General features: G+C 44.7%; 3 protein-coding genes across 9 annotated transcripts in view; 1 reads left to right on the forward strand and 2 right to left on the reverse strand.

Moving 5' to 3' along the window:
• Positions 1–8918, forward strand: part of LOC129191246 (cyclin-dependent kinase-like 1) — a 41470-nt gene extending 32552 nt beyond the window's left edge. For 2 of the 5 annotated variants that reach the window (XM_054794432.1, XM_054794431.1), the window contains exons 3-12: positions 1325–1500; positions 3292–3480; positions 3674–3795; positions 5166–5238; positions 6593–6683; positions 6925–7125; positions 7198–7280; positions 7366–7422; positions 8133–8285; positions 8399–8918. In XM_054794432.1, the coding sequence (XP_054650407.1) occupies positions 3313–3480; positions 3674–3795; positions 5166–5238; positions 6593–6683; positions 6925–7125; positions 7198–7280; positions 7366–7422; positions 8133–8285; positions 8399–8494 (1044 nt within the window). In that variant the 5' untranslated portion in view covers positions 1325–1500; positions 3292–3312 and the 3' untranslated portion in view covers positions 8495–8918. Of the gene's footprint in view, positions 1–1255; positions 1501–3291; positions 3481–3673; positions 3796–5165; positions 5239–6592; positions 6684–6924; positions 7126–7197; positions 7423–8132; positions 8286–8398 lie in introns of those variants that run through there. The other 3 variants (XM_054794430.1, XM_054794434.1, XM_054794433.1) reach the window with 3 other exon arrangements.
• A 700-nt stretch (positions 8919–9618) lies between these two features.
• LOC129190758 (cytochrome P450 2G1-like) lies at positions 9619–14260 on the reverse strand. 3 transcript variants are annotated; one of them, XM_054793245.1, is made up of 9 exons: positions 12876–14260; positions 12435–12597; positions 11372–11521; positions 11044–11204; positions 10788–10964; positions 10582–10723; positions 10307–10491; positions 10092–10233; positions 9619–9937 (listed from the first exon to the last, which is right to left on the reverse strand). In XM_054793245.1, exons 1-9 carry the CDS (start codon positions 13038–13040, stop codon positions 9795–9797), a joined length of 1428 nt encoding a protein of 475 aa, XP_054649220.1. In that variant the 5' UTR covers positions 13041–14260; the 3' UTR covers positions 9619–9794. The 3 variants fall into 3 exon arrangements, with proteins under 3 accessions (XP_054649220.1, XP_054649219.1, XP_054649221.1); XM_054793244.1 differs by having other exon boundaries at positions 9619–10008; XM_054793246.1 differs by having other exon boundaries at positions 9619–10008; positions 12435–12634; positions 12876–13011.
• A 150-nt stretch (positions 14261–14410) lies between these two features.
• LOC129190757 (cytochrome P450 2F3-like) lies at positions 14411–18254 on the reverse strand. Its single transcript, XM_054793243.1, has 9 exons — positions 18029–18254; positions 17808–17970; positions 17600–17743; positions 16730–16890; positions 16087–16263; positions 15827–15968; positions 15569–15756; positions 14868–15009; positions 14411–14755 (listed from the first exon to the last, which is right to left on the reverse strand). The coding sequence occupies exons 1-9, from the start codon at positions 18203–18205 to the stop codon at positions 14574–14576; spliced, it is 1476 nt and encodes a 491-aa protein (XP_054649218.1). The 5' UTR covers positions 18206–18254; the 3' UTR covers positions 14411–14573.
• Between the last annotated feature and the right edge of the window lie 550 nt (positions 18255–18804).

Below are 18804 nucleotides of genomic sequence, written 5' to 3' on the forward strand. Positions count from 1 at the left end.
AGCAGGGACGTGCTTTCTCTGTGTTTTACAGAGGAAACCGTTGTCTTCTTTGACTCATGCTTGTGAAGCCTAAATGTAATATGCATGCCAGACCAGTAGTGGGCAACATCAATAGCTTGTCCTCCACTCATGTGTTTTGAGTTTAAAATGTGACATACGTGTAAAAATATAAACACCGTTGTGTTTTAAACACAGCATTGTCTTGCAAACAGACTTTGAATGCAACACTTTTGTTATCTGCTTTCAGTTGTGAAAGGCTCCTAAAGTGAGTCACAGCACAAAGCAAGTCTGTCAACTTCAGTCACAGTTTGAAGGAAATCCAGCGACTAAATTACAATCTGCCACTGTTTGATGTGGCAGTTTGGGTTTTTTTTGCCTCTCTGTTTCCCATGTGTATCACTTGTCATCTGCAGGGCTATAAAGAATAAGCCATTCATTACATGGTGACACTGAACGGGTGCTTTTCTAGAAGAGGCAAGTGTGAGGCAAAATCCCCTAGAACATCCACAGTAATACAAACACAAAGACAAAGATGACACACTTCCATTTCCACTGAGTCAACAAGTGCGTTGTAGTAAACTGGTAGTTGCACTTCCTATTGAGAACATGAGATGAATTAATTTCCTTTGAATATATGCCAGAATATCATAGCCACCCCCTGCAGATACCACCCAAATCTGGCCGTGAGAGCCCAGATGATAGCGGAATCTCATTGGATGACAAGTAAGTGCTATGATCTTTGGGCAATACCATGATCTCAAATCATGGTCCCTAATCTCTGCCTTTGGTATCCTTCTGGAAATAGCACAATATTTCAACAATAGTTAAACCATCCCCAATGAGACCCACATTGTGCTTCTGTTGACGACCGTGGTGCTGCTGTGTGCCAATAAAATATTTAGGACGATCTTTTTGCGGAGTAATATTTATGTGCATGCATTACGCGCTCTCGTTTCCATAATGACGGCAATTGGTTTTGAAGAAAAAGTGAAGGCAAACCGGTGTTCCGTTCAAAATGAACTGGGTTAGTACTGCCCCCTGGTGGACAAACGTCAGACTAGTGCGCACGTGTAGGTGTGGCAAAGGCACAGTAGATTAAATACAGATACTGTATTTAAACGTATTTGAATTGCTAAATAAGCTGGATGTTGCTTTCATTTCGTTGCATTAAACGAGGTCTTGGTTCCAGCGAACATTTCACAAAGTGCGTAAACAGCGTTGTGAATTGCAGGCTTGCGCCGTCGGAGCTCCGTTTGCGTTGTAACCAGGATGCAGCATAACCGTCCTCTTCGTGACGGGCCATTTGTTTGTCACTTTGTCACAGACGTTCTGCAAGGAAGAGAGGAAAGAAAAGAGGAGTGTTTCCTCCCTCTTTTGTGCCATTCTGACCGAGAAGCAGAGACAGAACCCCGGGGACGCCTCAACCGACTCAGGGGAACTTTCGAAGACATTTGGCTCCTCATTTGTCAGTCAATGAAGTACCTGTCAGGTTGTGGACGGGTGAGTGCACCTGTCATTCTGCTTCTTTGTCGTTTAGGTCGTCCGTCAAAGTGCACAACAAAACAACTTTGTATTGCTTTGGCTTAGAAGTAGTGCACAGCGTGCTAATGACTGGTCAAGTTGATTTTTCTTCATTTCCCGTCCGTAAATGTATAAAGTTGAATGCTTCGTGCGGGGGTGTCCGAACCGCTTCCACCGAGGGCCACATGCTGGAAATGAAAGGATGCAAAGGCCACTTTGATACCGTGGAAAGCAACACATGTAGACATGCAGAGAAGTGATATCTAGAGAAGGAAAAACCTGCATCTCAGCTTTGTGATATAGTTATTAGTATGCCCCCCCATTTTTAAATGTGTTTTTTAAAATAACTATTATGACTTTATTCCTATAATATTCTAAGTTTTTCCCCAACCTAATTTTCCAAAAATTACAACGTAATTTAGCTTTTTTGTTTCTTAAAATATGATGACCTTTAAAAAAAATCAGATAATTCTTTAATATTTCAACATTATGCGACATTATGCAACTTATTTTTCCTCATAATATTACATTTATTGTAGTAAAATTACAACTTTTTTCTTGCTAGAATATGACTCTTTAAAAAAACACTTTACAATAAGGGACGCAAAATGACGAACGTACCTAACCCTAAACACTACTCATTAGTTCCTCATTAGTCCTTCATTAGTTCCTCAGTAACTACTCTACTCATTAGTCCTTCATTAGTTCCTCAGTAACTACTCTACTCATTAGTCCTTCATTAGTTCCTCAGTAACTACTCTACTCATTAGTCCTTCATTAGTTCCTCAGTAACTACTCTACTCATTAGTCCTTCATTAGTTCCTCAGTAACTACTCTACTCATTAGTCCTTCATTAGTTCCTCAGTAACTACTGTATTTTGTGTCCCTTATTGTAAAGTGTTGCCAAAAAATAAATTCCAATTATTTCAACTTTCTTCTAAATGTTTTAATTTTTTTTAAGTTTAAGTTTAAGCTCATTATTCTGATTTTATTCCCATAAAATTTTGATTTTATTCTCATAGCATAACTTTTTTCGCAACCTAATTTTCCAAACATGACAATGTTATTTGTTGTTTTGTTCGTTTCTCATGATATTACGACTTTTAAAAAATAGTGTCTTTGTCCTTGAATAGTTCGACTTTATGCTACTCAAATGACTGTTATTTTTTCTCGTAATATCACAACGTTATTCTCGTAAAATTATGACTTTTGCTCATTAGATCACAACTTTTTTCTCTTAATATCGTATTTTGACTTCATTCTTGGAAAATTCATGATTTTTCTATTTTTGCTGTTTTTTTTTTTTAGTTTTCTCGTTAAATTATATTTTTAGAATGTACCACGGGCCAATAAAAAAAACAGCTGCAGGCCGCAAATGTCCCCCAGGGTGCACTTTGGACACCCCGGGCTTAGTGGATTTGTGTAATGAGGGAGGGCGTGGCACAAAGAGGCCAACACATGGATTATTAGACAGCTCCTTTTCATCAGCCAAAATGGGCCAAAAATCAGAGTGTGAAAAGTCAAAGACCGGTACACGTCTTTCAGAGGGATGCAGCGCTCTTACGTGATCACAGAAGCGTGCAACCTTTTCTTGCAAATAGTCAAAAGTGTGGCAAGAATAATTTTGCACACGGAGATATTCTCGTCAGAAAGCCAACAACTCACAAATGTCACTCTCTCAAATGCACCTTGACTAACCATTGTGGACACGTGGCATACATGACGTATTCTTTATTACATTTAATGATATCATCCTTTGCTTCTTCTAAGGTGCCAGCAAGCCACTGACCGATGGAGAAATATGAGAAACTGGCCAAAATTGGAGAAGGTTCTTACGGCGTGGTGTTCAAATGCAGAAACAGGGACACGGACCAGATAGTTGCCATCAAGAAGTTTGTGGAATCTGAAGACGATCCAGTCATTAAGAAGATTGCGCTGAGGGAAGTACGCATGCTGAAGGTGAGTTCTTCACAAGCTCACCTTGAGCAAATCACTGTAACGGCACTAAAGTACAGCGCCACCTGTTGCTTTGGATCACACTTTTGATACATTTTTTCAAATTCCATTTGTGTTAAATTAATGGACTTTGAAGTCTCCACTGTGTCCAAACATCTTTACACAGTGTCCCTCTTACCCTCTGCTCTTCCTGCAGCAGCTGAAACACGTCAATCTGGTCAACCTGCTAGAGGTTTTCCGCAGGAAACGCCGCCTCCACCTGGTGTTTGAGTTCTGTGAGCAGACGGTCCTCAACGAACTGGAAAAACACCCACGAGGGTGAGTGAGATGTAACGTGCTGCCTTCTGACCTGCTGAGATGTTCTCTGGAGAGATCTCTCCACTGTGATAGACGCAGTACATCTGTGCTTCCGCCCGGGCTGGTCCCACCGCTGCCCAGGCCAATTAGGAAAGTTCTTTTGGGGTAAAAGTCCAGCTTGGTTTAAGTACGGGGAGCACAACTGAAGACAGTGCAGCTTTGGGAAATCCATAGGCAGCTCTGTGGTGCTGTTGCCAGATGTCAGAGGAACGCTTGTCTTTGCGTGACTGAACCTTCAAATCTCACAAAGGGAAAATACATTTCTGACCTCTGGTCAGGATAAACACCCCGAAGACAAAATTGTCTGTACGAATTGGGTACAATGTATCGTACGGAATGATCACGATTGCCAAAAAAAGTCGTATCGTTAGTTCTGTCGATTCAAAGCTTGGTTTTCCAATTTCTTAAAAACCATTTCTCAAAACGACGTTTTGGTACAACATTGCGTGCAACCAATTGTTCGCCCTGTACTGTGTCATCCGCGGAATCGAGCGCTCAAACAAAGCACCATTTTTGTATTGAGTGCGACTGCAAAATAACCCGCCATGAGGCCAAAGACTGTTGAGTGCCGGTAATTTGATGAAAAAGGTTAACGACTGAATTCAAGAAAGAAATCACCAGCAATTATGAAGGTGGCGACCCCTCCCCTCCTCCTTTTCCGCTCCTTCAATATGGGTAGAAATGTACTTTTTCTCGTTAAATTACACCTTTTTGCTCTTTTTTGCAACATCGGTGGTTGTTTTTTTTTCAATGATATTGATTTTTGGGGGCTGCAAATGGCAGGACTTTGGAGACCCCTGGTCTATTGACAAACAGCAAATATTAATCCATCACCGTGGTTCACCGTGTTTTTTGTTTGCATCGACGTGAACACGTGACCTTGTCAGCTCCAAAAGAGACATTTCCAGCTTTCCAACAGTCTTGAATGCAGCATAATACTTCATAATAGGACTAAAAGTTGACAGTATTCAAGTACTCCTGACTAAAGGACTGTGAAACTAAGTACCGTAGCTCAGGAAGTGGATCATATTTGCAGCGTGCACTTGCGCGTCGCACCTGCTGTGTTCTTGGAGCCCCGTTTGTGCAAACTAACATCACAAAAGAGTCAGATCAGCTGTTTGAGGCCACGTGACCTTTTCTCCCACAAGGCCGTGCAGCAGAAACTGTAGCCGCCCCTGGAAACAAAGGCGCTGTTACCGTAGAGACGAGGCCGAGAGTTACCGAGGCGACACGGGGTCCACGTGGAGCAGCGCTTCCTGTTTTTGTTCCCAAATGCCAGCGCAAAGTGTGTTCCTCCCGACGTCGTCAGTGATGTTCCTTGTTCTCCGCAGGGTTCCTGAGGATCATCTTAAGAGCATTGTATGGCAGACACTGCAGGCCGTCAACTTCTGCCACAAACACAACGTCAGTGGAACTTTGTTTGCTAATACACTTTATTCCTTTATCTTTATGTTCCTTTTTTACTACACATGCTACACTGAGTGTATCAATTACATCTACACACGGCCCAGCCTTGATGCACAGTACTAGCTGGTTTCATGAACTCTGTATACTTGTGTGCCATCTAATAAGAGTTGTCTGGAATTACTGACACCTGGTGACCAGAATACTACATGACTTGTCTTTCAATATTTGTTTTACAAATAATAGGCCATAGTCAACCACAAAACAGCCATCTTTTATTAATTAAGCAATTTTTGAAAAAACGTGACGTAGCGAGGGACGACTGTATAGTTTTATTTGGAACATGTTGATAGTTTGTCTTTATTACACAGCATGGACCACAAATAGGATTCTCTTGATTCTTTTAAAGTTTGGAAAACTTCACTTTAAAAAAAAAATGTGCTCATCAGCCACAATCCTTATATGAGACATGAACACACGTCTTTCTCTTTTCTGTGCTTTATAAAGATATAAAAACAGATAAAAAGCCACAACTCAGTTGTGCACGTTAGGGGATACACCAATGCTGCCTACGAAGACCGCTATTAAAACAGCCCCCAACAAAGCTTTATGCTTTTCTATCCATGCTGTGACCATGTAGTAACAGGAACATTCATGATAACGTGTAATACTATATATATATATATATATATATATATATATATATATTATTTTGGTCGTTCTAAGCATTACAGGAACTTCTTTGCTCGCCGCATCGGTTTCACATAGCAACGTCATAGAATGTCTGAGGCGTTGTGAGTGTGGCACTGTGGTGAAGCTAGTCGCTGGCCGGCGAGTAGCTAGCTGGTGTGTCAATACGACAGTAATGTAGTTCGGTCGGTGTAACAATGTTCATAATAATAATAACAATGTCGCTGTAGCTTGGTTAATGTGCACGTCACATTATATGTAAATGGAGCATTGTCGGGACTTTTTCAGACGACTTTATAGGAGGAATAAGTATGTCCTATACGTGCAATAATTACCTTGCTCTTTTTATCTGTTTTTATACCTTTAAAAGAGAAAGACATATGTGTTCATGTCTCACATAAGTATTGTGGATGATGGGCAAAATTCCCCAAAAACTGCAGTTTTCCTTTAAAAACAGAAGGTGTCTGGTGGGATACACTGTGGTCATCTGCCAACATGCAAGCCTCAGCTCAACGTTTGATACAGAGCTGTCGTATTGGATCACATGGGATTGCAAAGCTGTGAGCAGAGAGAGTGTATAAATAGCGGACGACGGGTTGTGTGTTAGTTGCGTGGTGTCGAGTGTCAGTGTTAAGAGACGAGACGTGTTCTGTGTGTGTTGCAGTGCATCCACCGTGACGTCAAGCCTGAAAACATCCTCCTGACCAAAAGCGGCGTCATCAAGTTGTGCGACTTTGGCTTCGCTCGCATACTAAGTATGTGTGTGTGTGTGTGATGTGCATTAACCGCCACTAATGACTTATTCAGCACAGCCTCCTCACTTTCAGTACTTCACATCAGGCCAATTAGTGCGTCTCTCCATGCACTGTTGACCCGTCCTGTGTTGGGTTTCGGTGTTGTGTTGCCATGCATGTAGTCTCTCAGCAGGCAGTTGTTATCCCTCCACAATGGTGTTATTTTGTAAGCAGAGCACAGGTGTCTGTCTCATGTGCTCAGCTGGACCAGAGGACGACTACACGGACTACGTGGCGACCCGCTGGTACCGGGCTCCAGAGCTCCTGGTTGGGGACACTCAGTACGGGCCTCCAGTGGACGTGTGGGCACTGGGATGCGTCTTTGCCGAGCTGCTTAACGGAAGTCCGCTCTGGCCCGGGAAGTCTGACGTGGACCAGCTGTACCTCATACGCAAAACTCTTGGTACACCCCACCCAGTCCCAACATATCTCCACAAATTCACCTGCTGCTTCATGCATTTGTCCCTCCTTCCAGGGGACCTCATTCCTCATCACCAGCAGGTGTTCCGGTCTAATGTGTTCTTTAGCGGAGTCAATATTCCTGAACCGGACACCACGGTAACGTTCCCATCCTCACTGAGGCTTTGTGCCTCCATAACACATCAGTGTTGGGATGTTACCTCGCTCATGTTTTTACTTGTAGGAGACGTTGGAAAAGCGATTCTCTGGCGTGTCACCACAGGCTCTCCAAGTAATGAAGGTCTGCTGAAGTTATGAGCAGCATCATTTCACACTTTAATCCTCTCAAATGGATCCAGTCAGCATTCAGTTTTGGGCCATCTTAAACTTCATTGCAACTAACGAGATCCAATGTATCGATATTTTCTAGCACTTCATTACCGATACCGATATCGACCAATAGGTCACATCACACGTATGAATGAACAGATGGTGCTTCTTTTCCTGCGATGCCACTGGATGCAGTTCTCAAATAAGACAAATACTGTAATATGCAATATCTCCAAGATGTTTTGGTTGAAATTCAGGTGATTTTATGGTTCCTTTTTTCCATACCAGCCAGTAGCACGGGTGCAGCCATGAAAAAAAAAAACATTGTGTTCCCCCTTTGTTATTACTCATTTTTATTAGTAATTACCTATTTTTGGGCCCCCTGGGAGTTAGGGGACCTTGGAATTGTCCTGACTTTTTGTCTTATCACTTATCATAAATAAATTGAAACATTTATAATTAATCCAAGTAATCAGTATCGGCAGATTTCACTCATGGATGATCAGTATCGAAATCGGCAACATAAAACCCTGATCGGAGCATCCCTAATACATCCCTAACAATCCCCCCGCCCCCTCCACAATACGGACCTGCCCCACTATTTGAGAAGCAGTGCGTTCCAGGCAAGTGTACCTAATGCTGCGACCAGTATGAAGCGTTTACAAACGTACGTCTGCACAGTCCTGCCTGGTGATGGACCCCTCCCTCAGGTTGTCCTGCGAGGAGCTGCTGGCGCTGCCCTACATCAACGACGACGGCGGTTCTGGCTGGGCCCGCGAGGGGGAACGTCCCGTGAGGCGCCACGATAAAGGACCCCGCCGCAGACAGACGGGGGTGAGTGTGAACACCGTGCACTTGGGTCCGGTCTAGACCCGTTATTATTCCTGTTTGCATTATTTCCTATAAAACATCAGCGTTCATCATCCAACATAACCCGTGTCCTGCAGGCCCAGTACCTGCCACAGTTAACAAACAGCAACATGTCACCAGCGCCAGACGTCAAGAAGCCGGTGAAGCACAAATATCACCTGCCCAACATTTAGCCAATGACGAGCCAGCCGGCCTCAATTGACCTCGTGGCTCAACCAGACTGGATGGAACATGAGGACACTTCTACGTCATCTATCCGGTATCACTAACGCACGGCACCCAACGCTGTAGTGGTGATGCTGGCACCCCCAGTAGCACGTCATCTACAGCGCTCCACATACGTAGATTTCCGTGTGGTGCATTCAAGGACTTGAACCTAGCGTTAGTACATCGAGTGTCCACAATTATAACAAACAATGAGATGTTCATTTTAAAACGAGCGTAGAATGCGTACAATATTCATTCAACCATTAAGCTTGTGTATGTGTAATACAAAGCAGGAAGGTGAAAGAATGAATGCAATGTAATTACAAATGACATGACTGCATGACTACTGTCAGTACTCAAGCTTGTATAGTTGTAATAAAAGCTGCCATGATGACATATTGATGCATTGCTGTTGATGAGACATGACGTGAATGCTTAGTGCAGACCTGCCAACACGTACTGTATGCATTTTTCGGACTCTGCGTACATTCTGACCCTTGAATACGCTTGCACGCTTAGCTACTCTCTTGGTACGCAGTCTACTCTGGTTCGCTCCTTCCACTGCTAACCCCCTTGCTTAGCTTGGCGTGCTCGCCTCGTACAACATTATTTTCTGTGTGTGTGACTCGTTCACCTCTTCAAACGCCTTCTCCGATTTCGGATAAACACTTAAAATGACGCTAGTAATGCACTGATTAGTTCCAGCTGCAATAACACTGCTCTTCTCTCTTTAATTACCATTGTTTACATGTGGCGGAAGAAGTTTGGGGTTGCTCAGCTCAGCTCCTGCGCTCAACCCTGACGAAGAGCTATAAAATCAGACGTGTCCAAAGCTTGAGTAGTAAAGTCGATGGTGAATGCACCTCGCCGTGAGCGTGATTGGTGGATAATGGGGAAGTGCTGCCGGTGTGGCATGTTAAGGACGGCAGCACAGTTTAAAAATAAGGTTAGACTCTGCATTACTTCCAAGACGTTACAAGCACAACGTCACCCGCTTTTGGGTCACGACCCACCAGTTGAGAATCACTGGAGTAGACAATGAAATTAACAGACTGACTGATTAGTAACACGTACTTCTTTACCCCTAAAATATCACCACAACACTATTTTTAATGACAACAGTTTCAAAACATGTTCAATCCTTAATCCTCATCAAATTCCTCAACTAAAAGTAAGTGAATAAATCATTCAAATCAAACAGTGGAACATTGTGTTGCACATAGCATACGTTCCTCAAGTATTTTAATTCCTCCTTGTTTCATAAAATCAAGTGTAGTCAGCGGCATTTTGCTGAATCAGGGCCGCGGCGTGGCGATTATGTTGTATGCGCGTGGCACGTTGGCGAAGCTGCTGTACTCGGGACTCAGATCCACATTGTCTGGTCCTCCAGCATGAGAGAAGGTGAAGTTCTGCAGAAGCGACACCATGAAGAGGAACAACTCCATGCGAGCAAGGGACTCGCCCACGCAAGCTCTCTTACCTGGGAGAGGGGACCACAGAGACTGTTGAACCTGAAATTGTTCGATCTTACCCAAGCCGCTCTCGCCCTGTGTGATATTTTACCTGCTGAAAATGGAAGGAATGCTGGATTTTTCTTGAAGTTGCCATTGTGGTCCAGGAAGTGTTGCGGGTTGAAGCTCCATGGAGTTGCCCACTGCTTCTCCTCTTTGAGCACAGAGTGCAACAAGGGGATGATTATTGTGTCCTGTGGAGACAAAACATGGGAGTGACAAATGTGCAGCACTTTCTTCTTCGTCTGCACGGAGACTGAATTGGACCTTTGGAATGAGGTAACCCCTGAAGGAGATGTCCTTCAGGGCGTAGTGAGGGAGGCTCATGGGAACAATGTCCATCAAACGCTGGATTTCATGGATGACAGCGTCTGTGAAGGGGAGGGACTTCCTGTCCTCCATGTTGGGATAACGTGGTCCAATCACAGTGTCGATCTCCTGCTGCATGCTCTCTGCACCACAAAGAACACTGATCAAGTTCCAGGTTGTCACGGAAGAGCTCTTATTTGGGACAAAGCCAGTGACGACTTCCTGTCTCTGACCTTGGACTTTGGGATATTTGATGAGCACGCTGAGGCCAAATCGGATGGTGGAGCTGGTGGTTTCGGTTCCCGCCAGGTAGAGATTCATCACGGTGGACACCAAGTTTTCATAGTGGAACTCGCTGGTGGGAATGTGTTTCTCCTGAAAACACAAAGCAAGAAGCGGTGAGTCAAACTCAACAGTCATCATTATTTGGACTTCACACCTGGTTGAGTCTGTTCAGGAAGCAGTCAATGTAATCTCTGGGACATTGCGGGCTCAGGGTGTCCTGGTGCTCCTGAATCTTTTCCATCATGAAAGCTCTCAGCTCGTCTATCCTGCCAAAGGCTTTGTGGTGCGGACCAGGCAGCTTCTCCATAATGCCAGGGAAGGCATTGTACAGCTGTGAACAACAACAAACAAGAATTCAGCAACAACTTATGGAGGCTCCATCACTCAATGGTCCAGCGTGACCTTCTCACCAGGCCAAAGGGGCTACTGCCGAATCTGATGGTCTTTGCGATGATCTGCAGTAGGTTCAGGAAGTGCTCGTCATCGTAGGCGAAGCGCTGCCCGAACACCAAGCAGCAAATTACGTTGGACACGCTGCAGCTCAGGAAGTAGGTGGGGTCGAAAGGTAAGGCTGGGTGGGGCAAAGGAAAAACAAAAGATGTTCAGAGTTGGTTAAAAAAGACATTTTGGTTACCTCATATAGCTCCAAATATTAAAAACAGCCCAGTACAGTCTCACAATCACAATCACAATAAACGTTAACTTCTCTGACAGTGCCCATCAAAGTGTCCTACAAACCTTTAGTAGCGTTCAAGCGGGCCACCAAGTGCTTACTCTCCTCCTGGATCCACTCCTCCATCCCTTTGCGTCCCATCCCGAAATCACGGAGGGTGGTCAGGGTGAAACGCCTCAGTTGGCGCCAGCGCTCCCCGTTACTGATTGCCAAACCTGGACAGTTAGAGGAGCAGCTCAGAATGACTGCACGCATGCTAACTATTGTGAAGAATTCTTCTTATTATATTACTATGATTCCATACCATTTAAATGCATATCAATCAATGTGAACACAAATAACAACATACAAAATCCACTCGTTCATCGCGGTTAATTGGTTCCAGACCCGACCGTAATAAGTGAATTTCCATTAAGTAGGATTCCTCATTTATACATTGAATGTTTGTTTACGACCCTCTAAGTTCAGATTTTAACATTAGAGCCCTCTAGACATGAAATAACAGCCCTGTAGTCACTTTTACACGCGTATTACTCAATATAGGAGACATAATAAAAGCAAATAAAGCATAATATAGACTCACACGTGTTAGCATTGGGAGAATTCCTTCTTATTGTTCTTGTTTTACTTCCTGTTCTGCGCAGTACTTCCTGCTGTAGCTATGTTGTCTCATCAATGTACATCAATGTATGTAACCTAGTGACCAGTGTAAAATACTGCACATCATCACGTTTTTGAAAGCATCTTCTGAATGCCTAATATTACCATTTTAGTTCATTTAATGCTTAATTTAGCCCCCAAAATACATACATTTTGCTTAAATATCGTATTTTATTTACTAACAGGCCGAAACATCAATGATTTATTAATTTAAATATTTTTGAAATACCGTGATTGAGTGAATCATTCAAAGCTCGCAAATACATGAAATTGCATACTCATTATTCGACACTCTCAAAGGTAGATTGGGCCACTCGACACACAAGGTAATTCATCATATATTCATTCATCATTCATCATTCATCAATTCATCAATAATCAGTAACAAGCTTTTTGTATTCACAATGCACACAAAAAGTGTGTATCTGATGTGATAGGATTTTGATTGATTATGAGAGGTAATGTCACCATAGCCTCTGGTCGCTCGGACCAGGAAAGGAAGTGGCCCTCTTCCAGTGAAGTCCTCTCCCTGGTCCACCAGAGCTTCCTTCACAGCGTCGAATCCGACCAGGACCACAGTTCTCTGCCATCCCATATTCACAGTCATGACAGGTCCATAGTGCTCACTGAGCTGGAGGTGAACACAAACCTTTAGTTCATATTCAAACCTGCAAGAAATTAGATGAAAATATTCCTGGAAGTCGGGGAGACTTTCAAAGTAAAACATCAAACTTGATCAGGGTGTCCAAACGTTTTTTTTCTACTGACGGCAGCATATAGAAAAACGATCTGAATTAGATATACAAACTCAGGATATTTAGTTGGTAAGTGACGTTGTAGTATAAGTGGACTACAAGTGTACACTAAAACAGTCTGTTGTTGTCTTGAGGTATAGACGCTCTGTCTCACCTTTAGAAATGTCTTAAAAGGAGCCTTCTTGTCCAGTTGGTACAGGCTTCCTAAGAGAGGAATGCCAAGAGGTCCAGGAGGTAAACGCAAACTAGACCTGCGACTTTTGAGGCCAAACAAGCACAGCAAAGCAAGGATTAAACCAAAAGTCACCAAAAGCTCCATCGTGCTGCACAAAGACACAGACTAGCAAATACAGATGGTCGAGTATTGATCGAGTCGTTCAAAACTCCCTTTTTTTTTTTAGGTTTTTTTTTTTTTTTACTGAACCGGGTATTCATCTCTTAACTTGTTCACTTAGCCCTGCTGCCGCAAGCTAAATTCCAAAGGTAAACAGGCGAAGTGGCAATAATTGTGCAACTGTAACTCTAACGGCATTTCACTTGTGTGACTCATTTTTTCACAATGACTCATAAAAACTCGAGTCAGTAAATGGAATCGAGTTTACCATCACGACGCCTCAGACTACCAAATCGGCTATAGCAGGTCTCAGATGGGCTTGATGATGAAATGGCATGCACCTTTAGCCCGCATGGGTGGAGTTTGTCTTCATATGTAAATGTACCAGATAAGCACTTTACATAGACTGGTCAGAGTGGTTTACACACAAAAGACGTGAAGGGAAGTCGACGGTGACACCCCTTACTTTGTTATGCAACAACTACCAAGCAGAGTTCTGCACTCAAGTAATCTTGACATCAGTATATATGGTGATTTTTTCAATGGATTTATGACAATTAAGTGATCAATGAAAAAAATCCTGCTTATGCGCAACGCTGAAACTGCTCAGCAGGGGGCAAGAACTGTAAAAAGTGTAGCAAAAAATGGTCTATTTACATGTTAAAGGGATCTATGACATCCCCATCAGCAGTGTAGTGCACCAACAGTGACTTTTCCCCCGCTTCGTCCCGTGAGCCAAGTTCTGGTTGGTTTTCAATGTGGAGGAAAGTAGTTCCGGCTAGTTGCTGGGGTGTCTTAAGTTAAGCGTTTTGCTTCTCAAAACAAGATGCGTTTGTAACGGATGCCAGCCCGTGTACGTTGGTAAGCCTCACTCCCTCTGCCTTGAGAGCTGCGCTGAACGCGCAGTCGACAGTTCAGGCTTTTGGCCGCGTGGTCAGGGCTCTAACCTCCCATTGCGAAGGTCGTGTGTTCGAGCCCCGGCGCCGGCAGTGCGAAGCAGGCCAGATGCACGTTCATAGAGTAAAACCTTTGCATCACAAAACCGCTTCCCAAAAGAAAAGTCAGTCCTCTCAATTGCTTGGCTTCATTTTCTCTCCGTTCGTATCACTGCGCGCTGCCGCTTGGCCATCGTTGTGTGTGTGTTCCACAGTGTTTACAAGCGCGGATGGAGACCGCCACGATGCTAACTCTCTCACGTCGATAAACAGACAAACAACCTGGGAGCGGGAAAACATTGGAGGATCAGGTGACGAGATGCAAGGAGGAGCCAAACAGAATAAGAGCAATGACTGGACAATGTTCAGGGCCTCTTGGCTGGAGGACTCCGAGAGGTGACAGGAGAATTGGAGCTGACAGTAGCCCGATATGAAGTTTAATTTTTTTGACTGTTATGCTTATTCAGCTGTTTACATCACCATCTTTCTGCTAAATTGAATACATTGTGCTTGAACTTGTCTGAAAGATGTCCAAATATACGCAGAGAATTTAGAATTCGCAACAGTGGGAGGCGCCCGGGTGTCAGCGAGGTGTGGCGATGAGCTGGTGTTGCCGCGGCATGTTGACGAAGCTGCTGTGCTCTGGCGTGAGGTCGACGCTGTCTGGACCTCCGACGCAGGAAAAGGTGAAATGTTGCAACAGCGACACGAGGAAGATGAACAGTTCCATGCGGGCCAGAGACTCCCCGACACAAGCTCTTTTTCCTGTGACAGGAGAGACGAAACGTGTGCAAAGCAGGGTCCCTGAAGGCATCGCAACTGGACAGAAAATTCCCGCAAACACAAAGTCAAGTCCATAAACGAGCCCAACACATACCTGCTGCAAAAGGCATGAATGCCGGGTTCTTCTTGAAGTTGCCATTCTGGTCCAGGAAGTGCTGAGGGTGAAAGGACCGAGGCTCCGCCCACTGCTTCTTGTCTTTCAGCACAGAGTGCAACATGGGAATGATGATGGTGTCCTGTTGGGACAACATGAAGTCACATGACGTTGATACCCACCGAAAATATTAGGACAATGATTCTCAACTGCTGGGTCGCAACCCAAAAGTGGGTTGCAGAACCATTTCCAGTGGGTCACGGGTCTTTGCCTGGGCAAAAAATAATAATAATAATGTAATGACCCAATGTCCATGAATGCACCTCACGATATTCGCTTGGCACACCGCCATGAGGTGTGTGCCATGCTTAGGGGAAGGACATTGAGTGGGGACCTAATGTGCCGTCTGTCCGACACACAGCTACAGATATCTGCTGGAGAAGAGCACGCCATAAAGACAGAGACTCACGGCTGCAGCTCATGTTGTGGTTTGCAAACACTCCCTTTAAATACAAGATATTTGAGAAGTTTGAGTTGAAACATTTCCGTAATTTGGGTCACCGCTTGCCATTGAGGGGCGATGGTGGGTCCTGCAGCCAAACCAGTTGAGAACCACTGTATTAGAATATGTCAGTGTTGGACAAAGTCCACAAACAGCTAGGAGACAGAGGAGAGAGACAGGAATGTCCAGTCAGGAATACCTTGGGAATGGCGTAGCCTCTAAACGAGACATCATGTAGTGTGTAGTGCGGCACGCTGAAGGGGACGATGTCCAGAAAGCGCTGCACCTCATGTATGACCGCATCCGTAAAGGGCATGGACTTCCTGTCCTCCATGGTGGGACAACGCTGTCGTCCAATCACGGCGTCGATCTCCTGCTGCATTTTCTCTGCACAAAAAAACAAAAGTCATGCATGTTAGCTGCAAAGTGTCCGATGTAAACTGCGTGTGGGACCAACCTTGTATGTCAGGGAGTTTGATGAACACGCTAAGGGCGTATCGGATAGTGGAGCTGCTGGTTTCTGTTCCTGCCAGGAAGAGATTCATGACGGTGGACACCAGGTTGTCGTAGAAGAACTCACTGGAGACATTATGCTTCTCCTAAGGCGACAACCAGTCCATTTAGTTGTTGTCCTGCAGTGGACCTCGCTTTCAGAGCTTTTCACCGCTCAAAGCATCAAGCTTTATGTCTGGTGAGACAGTTGCAGGTCTTTCCAACCTGTTGCATGCGATTGAGGAAGCAGTCAATGTAGTCTCTTGGAGAGCTGGAATCAAGTGTGTCTTTATGCTGCTGGATCTTGAGCTTGATGAAAGATCTCACCGTCTCCATGTGGGCAAAGACTTTATGCTGGTGGCCCGGCAGGCGCTCAGTCAGCCAAGGAAAGATGTTGTACATCTGTGGAAGACATGCTGAGTCCTGTCCTTCAATGTACACGTTGTACATAATGATTAGTCAAGTTGGATGGTTGAAAATGAATTGTTGGATCAGGGTTCTGGTTAGGGTTAGGGCTGGGGTTTCGGTTAAGGCTGGGCTTATGGCTGGGGTAATGTTGGTAAGGACTGGCTTTACAGTTTTTGTTTGGTCAAGGCTGGTGTGTTGGTTAGGACTCTTATTTTTTGGTTCAGGGTAGGTTCGGGCAGTGGTGGCCACACCATGATGCACAGTAATAATCACAGCTACTTTAACCTTTGGGTGTCCAAAGTGCGGTTTGGGGGCCATTTGCGGAATGCAGCTCGTTTTTTTATTGGCCCACAGCACATTGTAGAAATGTTAGGAGTGGGGTTAGGGTTTTGTTAAGGGGGCGTGGCAGGGGTTAGAGTTAGGTTGGAAATGTTTGGCAATTCTCTCATCTGTCACTTGCCTGCCCCAGAGGGCTGGACGCAAACTTGATCATTTCCCTGATAATGGCCAGCAGCTGCAGGAAGTCATCGTCGTCATGGTTGAAGCGTTGTCCAAACACAAGGCAGCACACCACATTGGAGACAGAGCAGCTTAGCAGGAATGTAGGGTCAAAAGGCGTGTCTGGGTGGAGGTAAACCAACATGAAATGATGTCAATGACACACTGACTGTATCGTCAGCGCAGGGAGGGCAAGTCTACATTCAAGCACGACTCGAACCACAAACCTAATAATCCACGGCCAGAAGGTTGAGAGTTGAGTGACAGCATAGTCGTCCATTGTTGTTTTGGTCTACACATGACCATTTTTAGCATTACAGAGAGATGATTAAAAAAAAGTCCACTTTTATACCTATTTTTAAACGTTTGCATTTTCAGGATGCACAACAACACAGATTTGATCTCTTTTTCCATGCAAACTTGGTCACCTGACTAGCCCGTTAGCATGTGTTTGTGTGTAGAAAACCAAAACAGTGTGATGATTTCTGCATGACTTCAACTGTTCTCTTCGGTTTACTGGCTTTTCTCGGCTAAAATCTTGGCAACACAATAACTTTGACGTACACATATAAATACAATCACATACTCTAAGTGTCAATTGTGCCAGTGTGAATGAGTCAGCAACGACTTGTTTGTGGACTTGTAAACACCACCAGGATGAGATAAGACTAAACAGAAGCGTGTGCACTGGCACATGCTCTATTTAGCACATGCTCCATTTTGACCCCCAAACTAGACAAGCACGATGAATAAAACCCCATCAAGACTGAGCATTATTATTATGATCTTTGTAAAGGTACAGTTGTTGGTCAATGTCTTGTATTGTCTTTACTTTTCACCATGCGGGCCCTCATGTGTATGCTCTCCTCCTGGATCCACTCCTCCATCCCCTTGCGTCCCATCCCAAAATCTCGGAGGGTGGTCAAGGTGAAACGGCGCAGCTGGCGCCAGCGCTCGCCGTTACTGATGCCCAAACCTGACACGAACAAGAAAAGGTTTAGTTTTTACCAGAAAGAAGAGGACGGAAGAGGTTGTCTCACCATAGCCCCTGGTGGCCTTGTGGAGGAATGGCAGCTGCATTCTTCCCGTGAAGTCGTCTGCCTGGTCCACCAGCGCCTCTTTGACGACCTCGTAGCCCACCAGGACCACCGCTCGCTGCCAGCCCAGGTGCACGGTCATCACCGGACCGTATGTTTCGCTCAGCTTAAAATACAACACATCATCATGATACAATCGTCACATGAACCTTTCAGGAGCTCACCTTGAGGAGGCTTTTAAAGGGTGCATGTTTGTCCAGTTGAGGCAGGTTTCCTAGCAGAGGAAGCGATAGCGGCCCTGGAGGGAGACGACACGTCCTCCTGTTGCTCTTTTTGTCGTAAAGCAACCACAGGAGGGCCCAGAGGAGCCCCAGCAACAAGACGGCTGCAGTGCACTCCATACCGCTTTTGTTTGGCTCACTGTCCAGTGGGAGTACTGGATCTTCAGGCTGCATTGCTGTGCTGCATTGGGGCCAAAGGTCAAGCATGTGACTCATCTCAGTGCACCTTCACCTGCTTGTTGTTTGCTGACAGCCCGCAGCACGACAAACACAACAGACGTTTGACCTAAGTCACACCAACAGCCACATATGCCCTACATGGCGGAATGTAAACACTTTGGGAAAAATAGAACTGTTTTGTGTTGTCTTTGGTAGTCTGACTCATTTTACTTACTAGTTACTCCAAAAGAAGGACTCACATTCAAAGCGGTAAGACTGAAGCCCGGCATCATGCTTCATCGTGCCTCCCGGCATGCTTTGCGGCACTTGTATAGTCGTTTATAAAGTTATGTGCTTGGAATCAAAAAAGTTGTTGTTTATTATTCATCAAAGCAGTAGTCGTTGCCTTATGTGTGTTTACGCACCTGTTACATTTTGTTCTGTCATTTATTGCTGGCAACGTGATTGTAGGTAGTGACTCCCCCGTCAACTACAGTCGTCGCTCGCTACATCACGGTTCGAATATTACTTCCTCACTCTATTGCAGTTTTTCAAAAAAT

The sequence above is a fragment of the Dunckerocampus dactyliophorus genome, chromosome 12, assembly GCF_027744805.1.
Source record: "Dunckerocampus dactyliophorus isolate RoL2022-P2 chromosome 12, RoL_Ddac_1.1, whole genome shotgun sequence".
Classification (NCBI taxonomy): Eukaryota; Metazoa; Chordata; class Actinopteri; order Syngnathiformes; family Syngnathidae; genus Dunckerocampus; species Dunckerocampus dactyliophorus.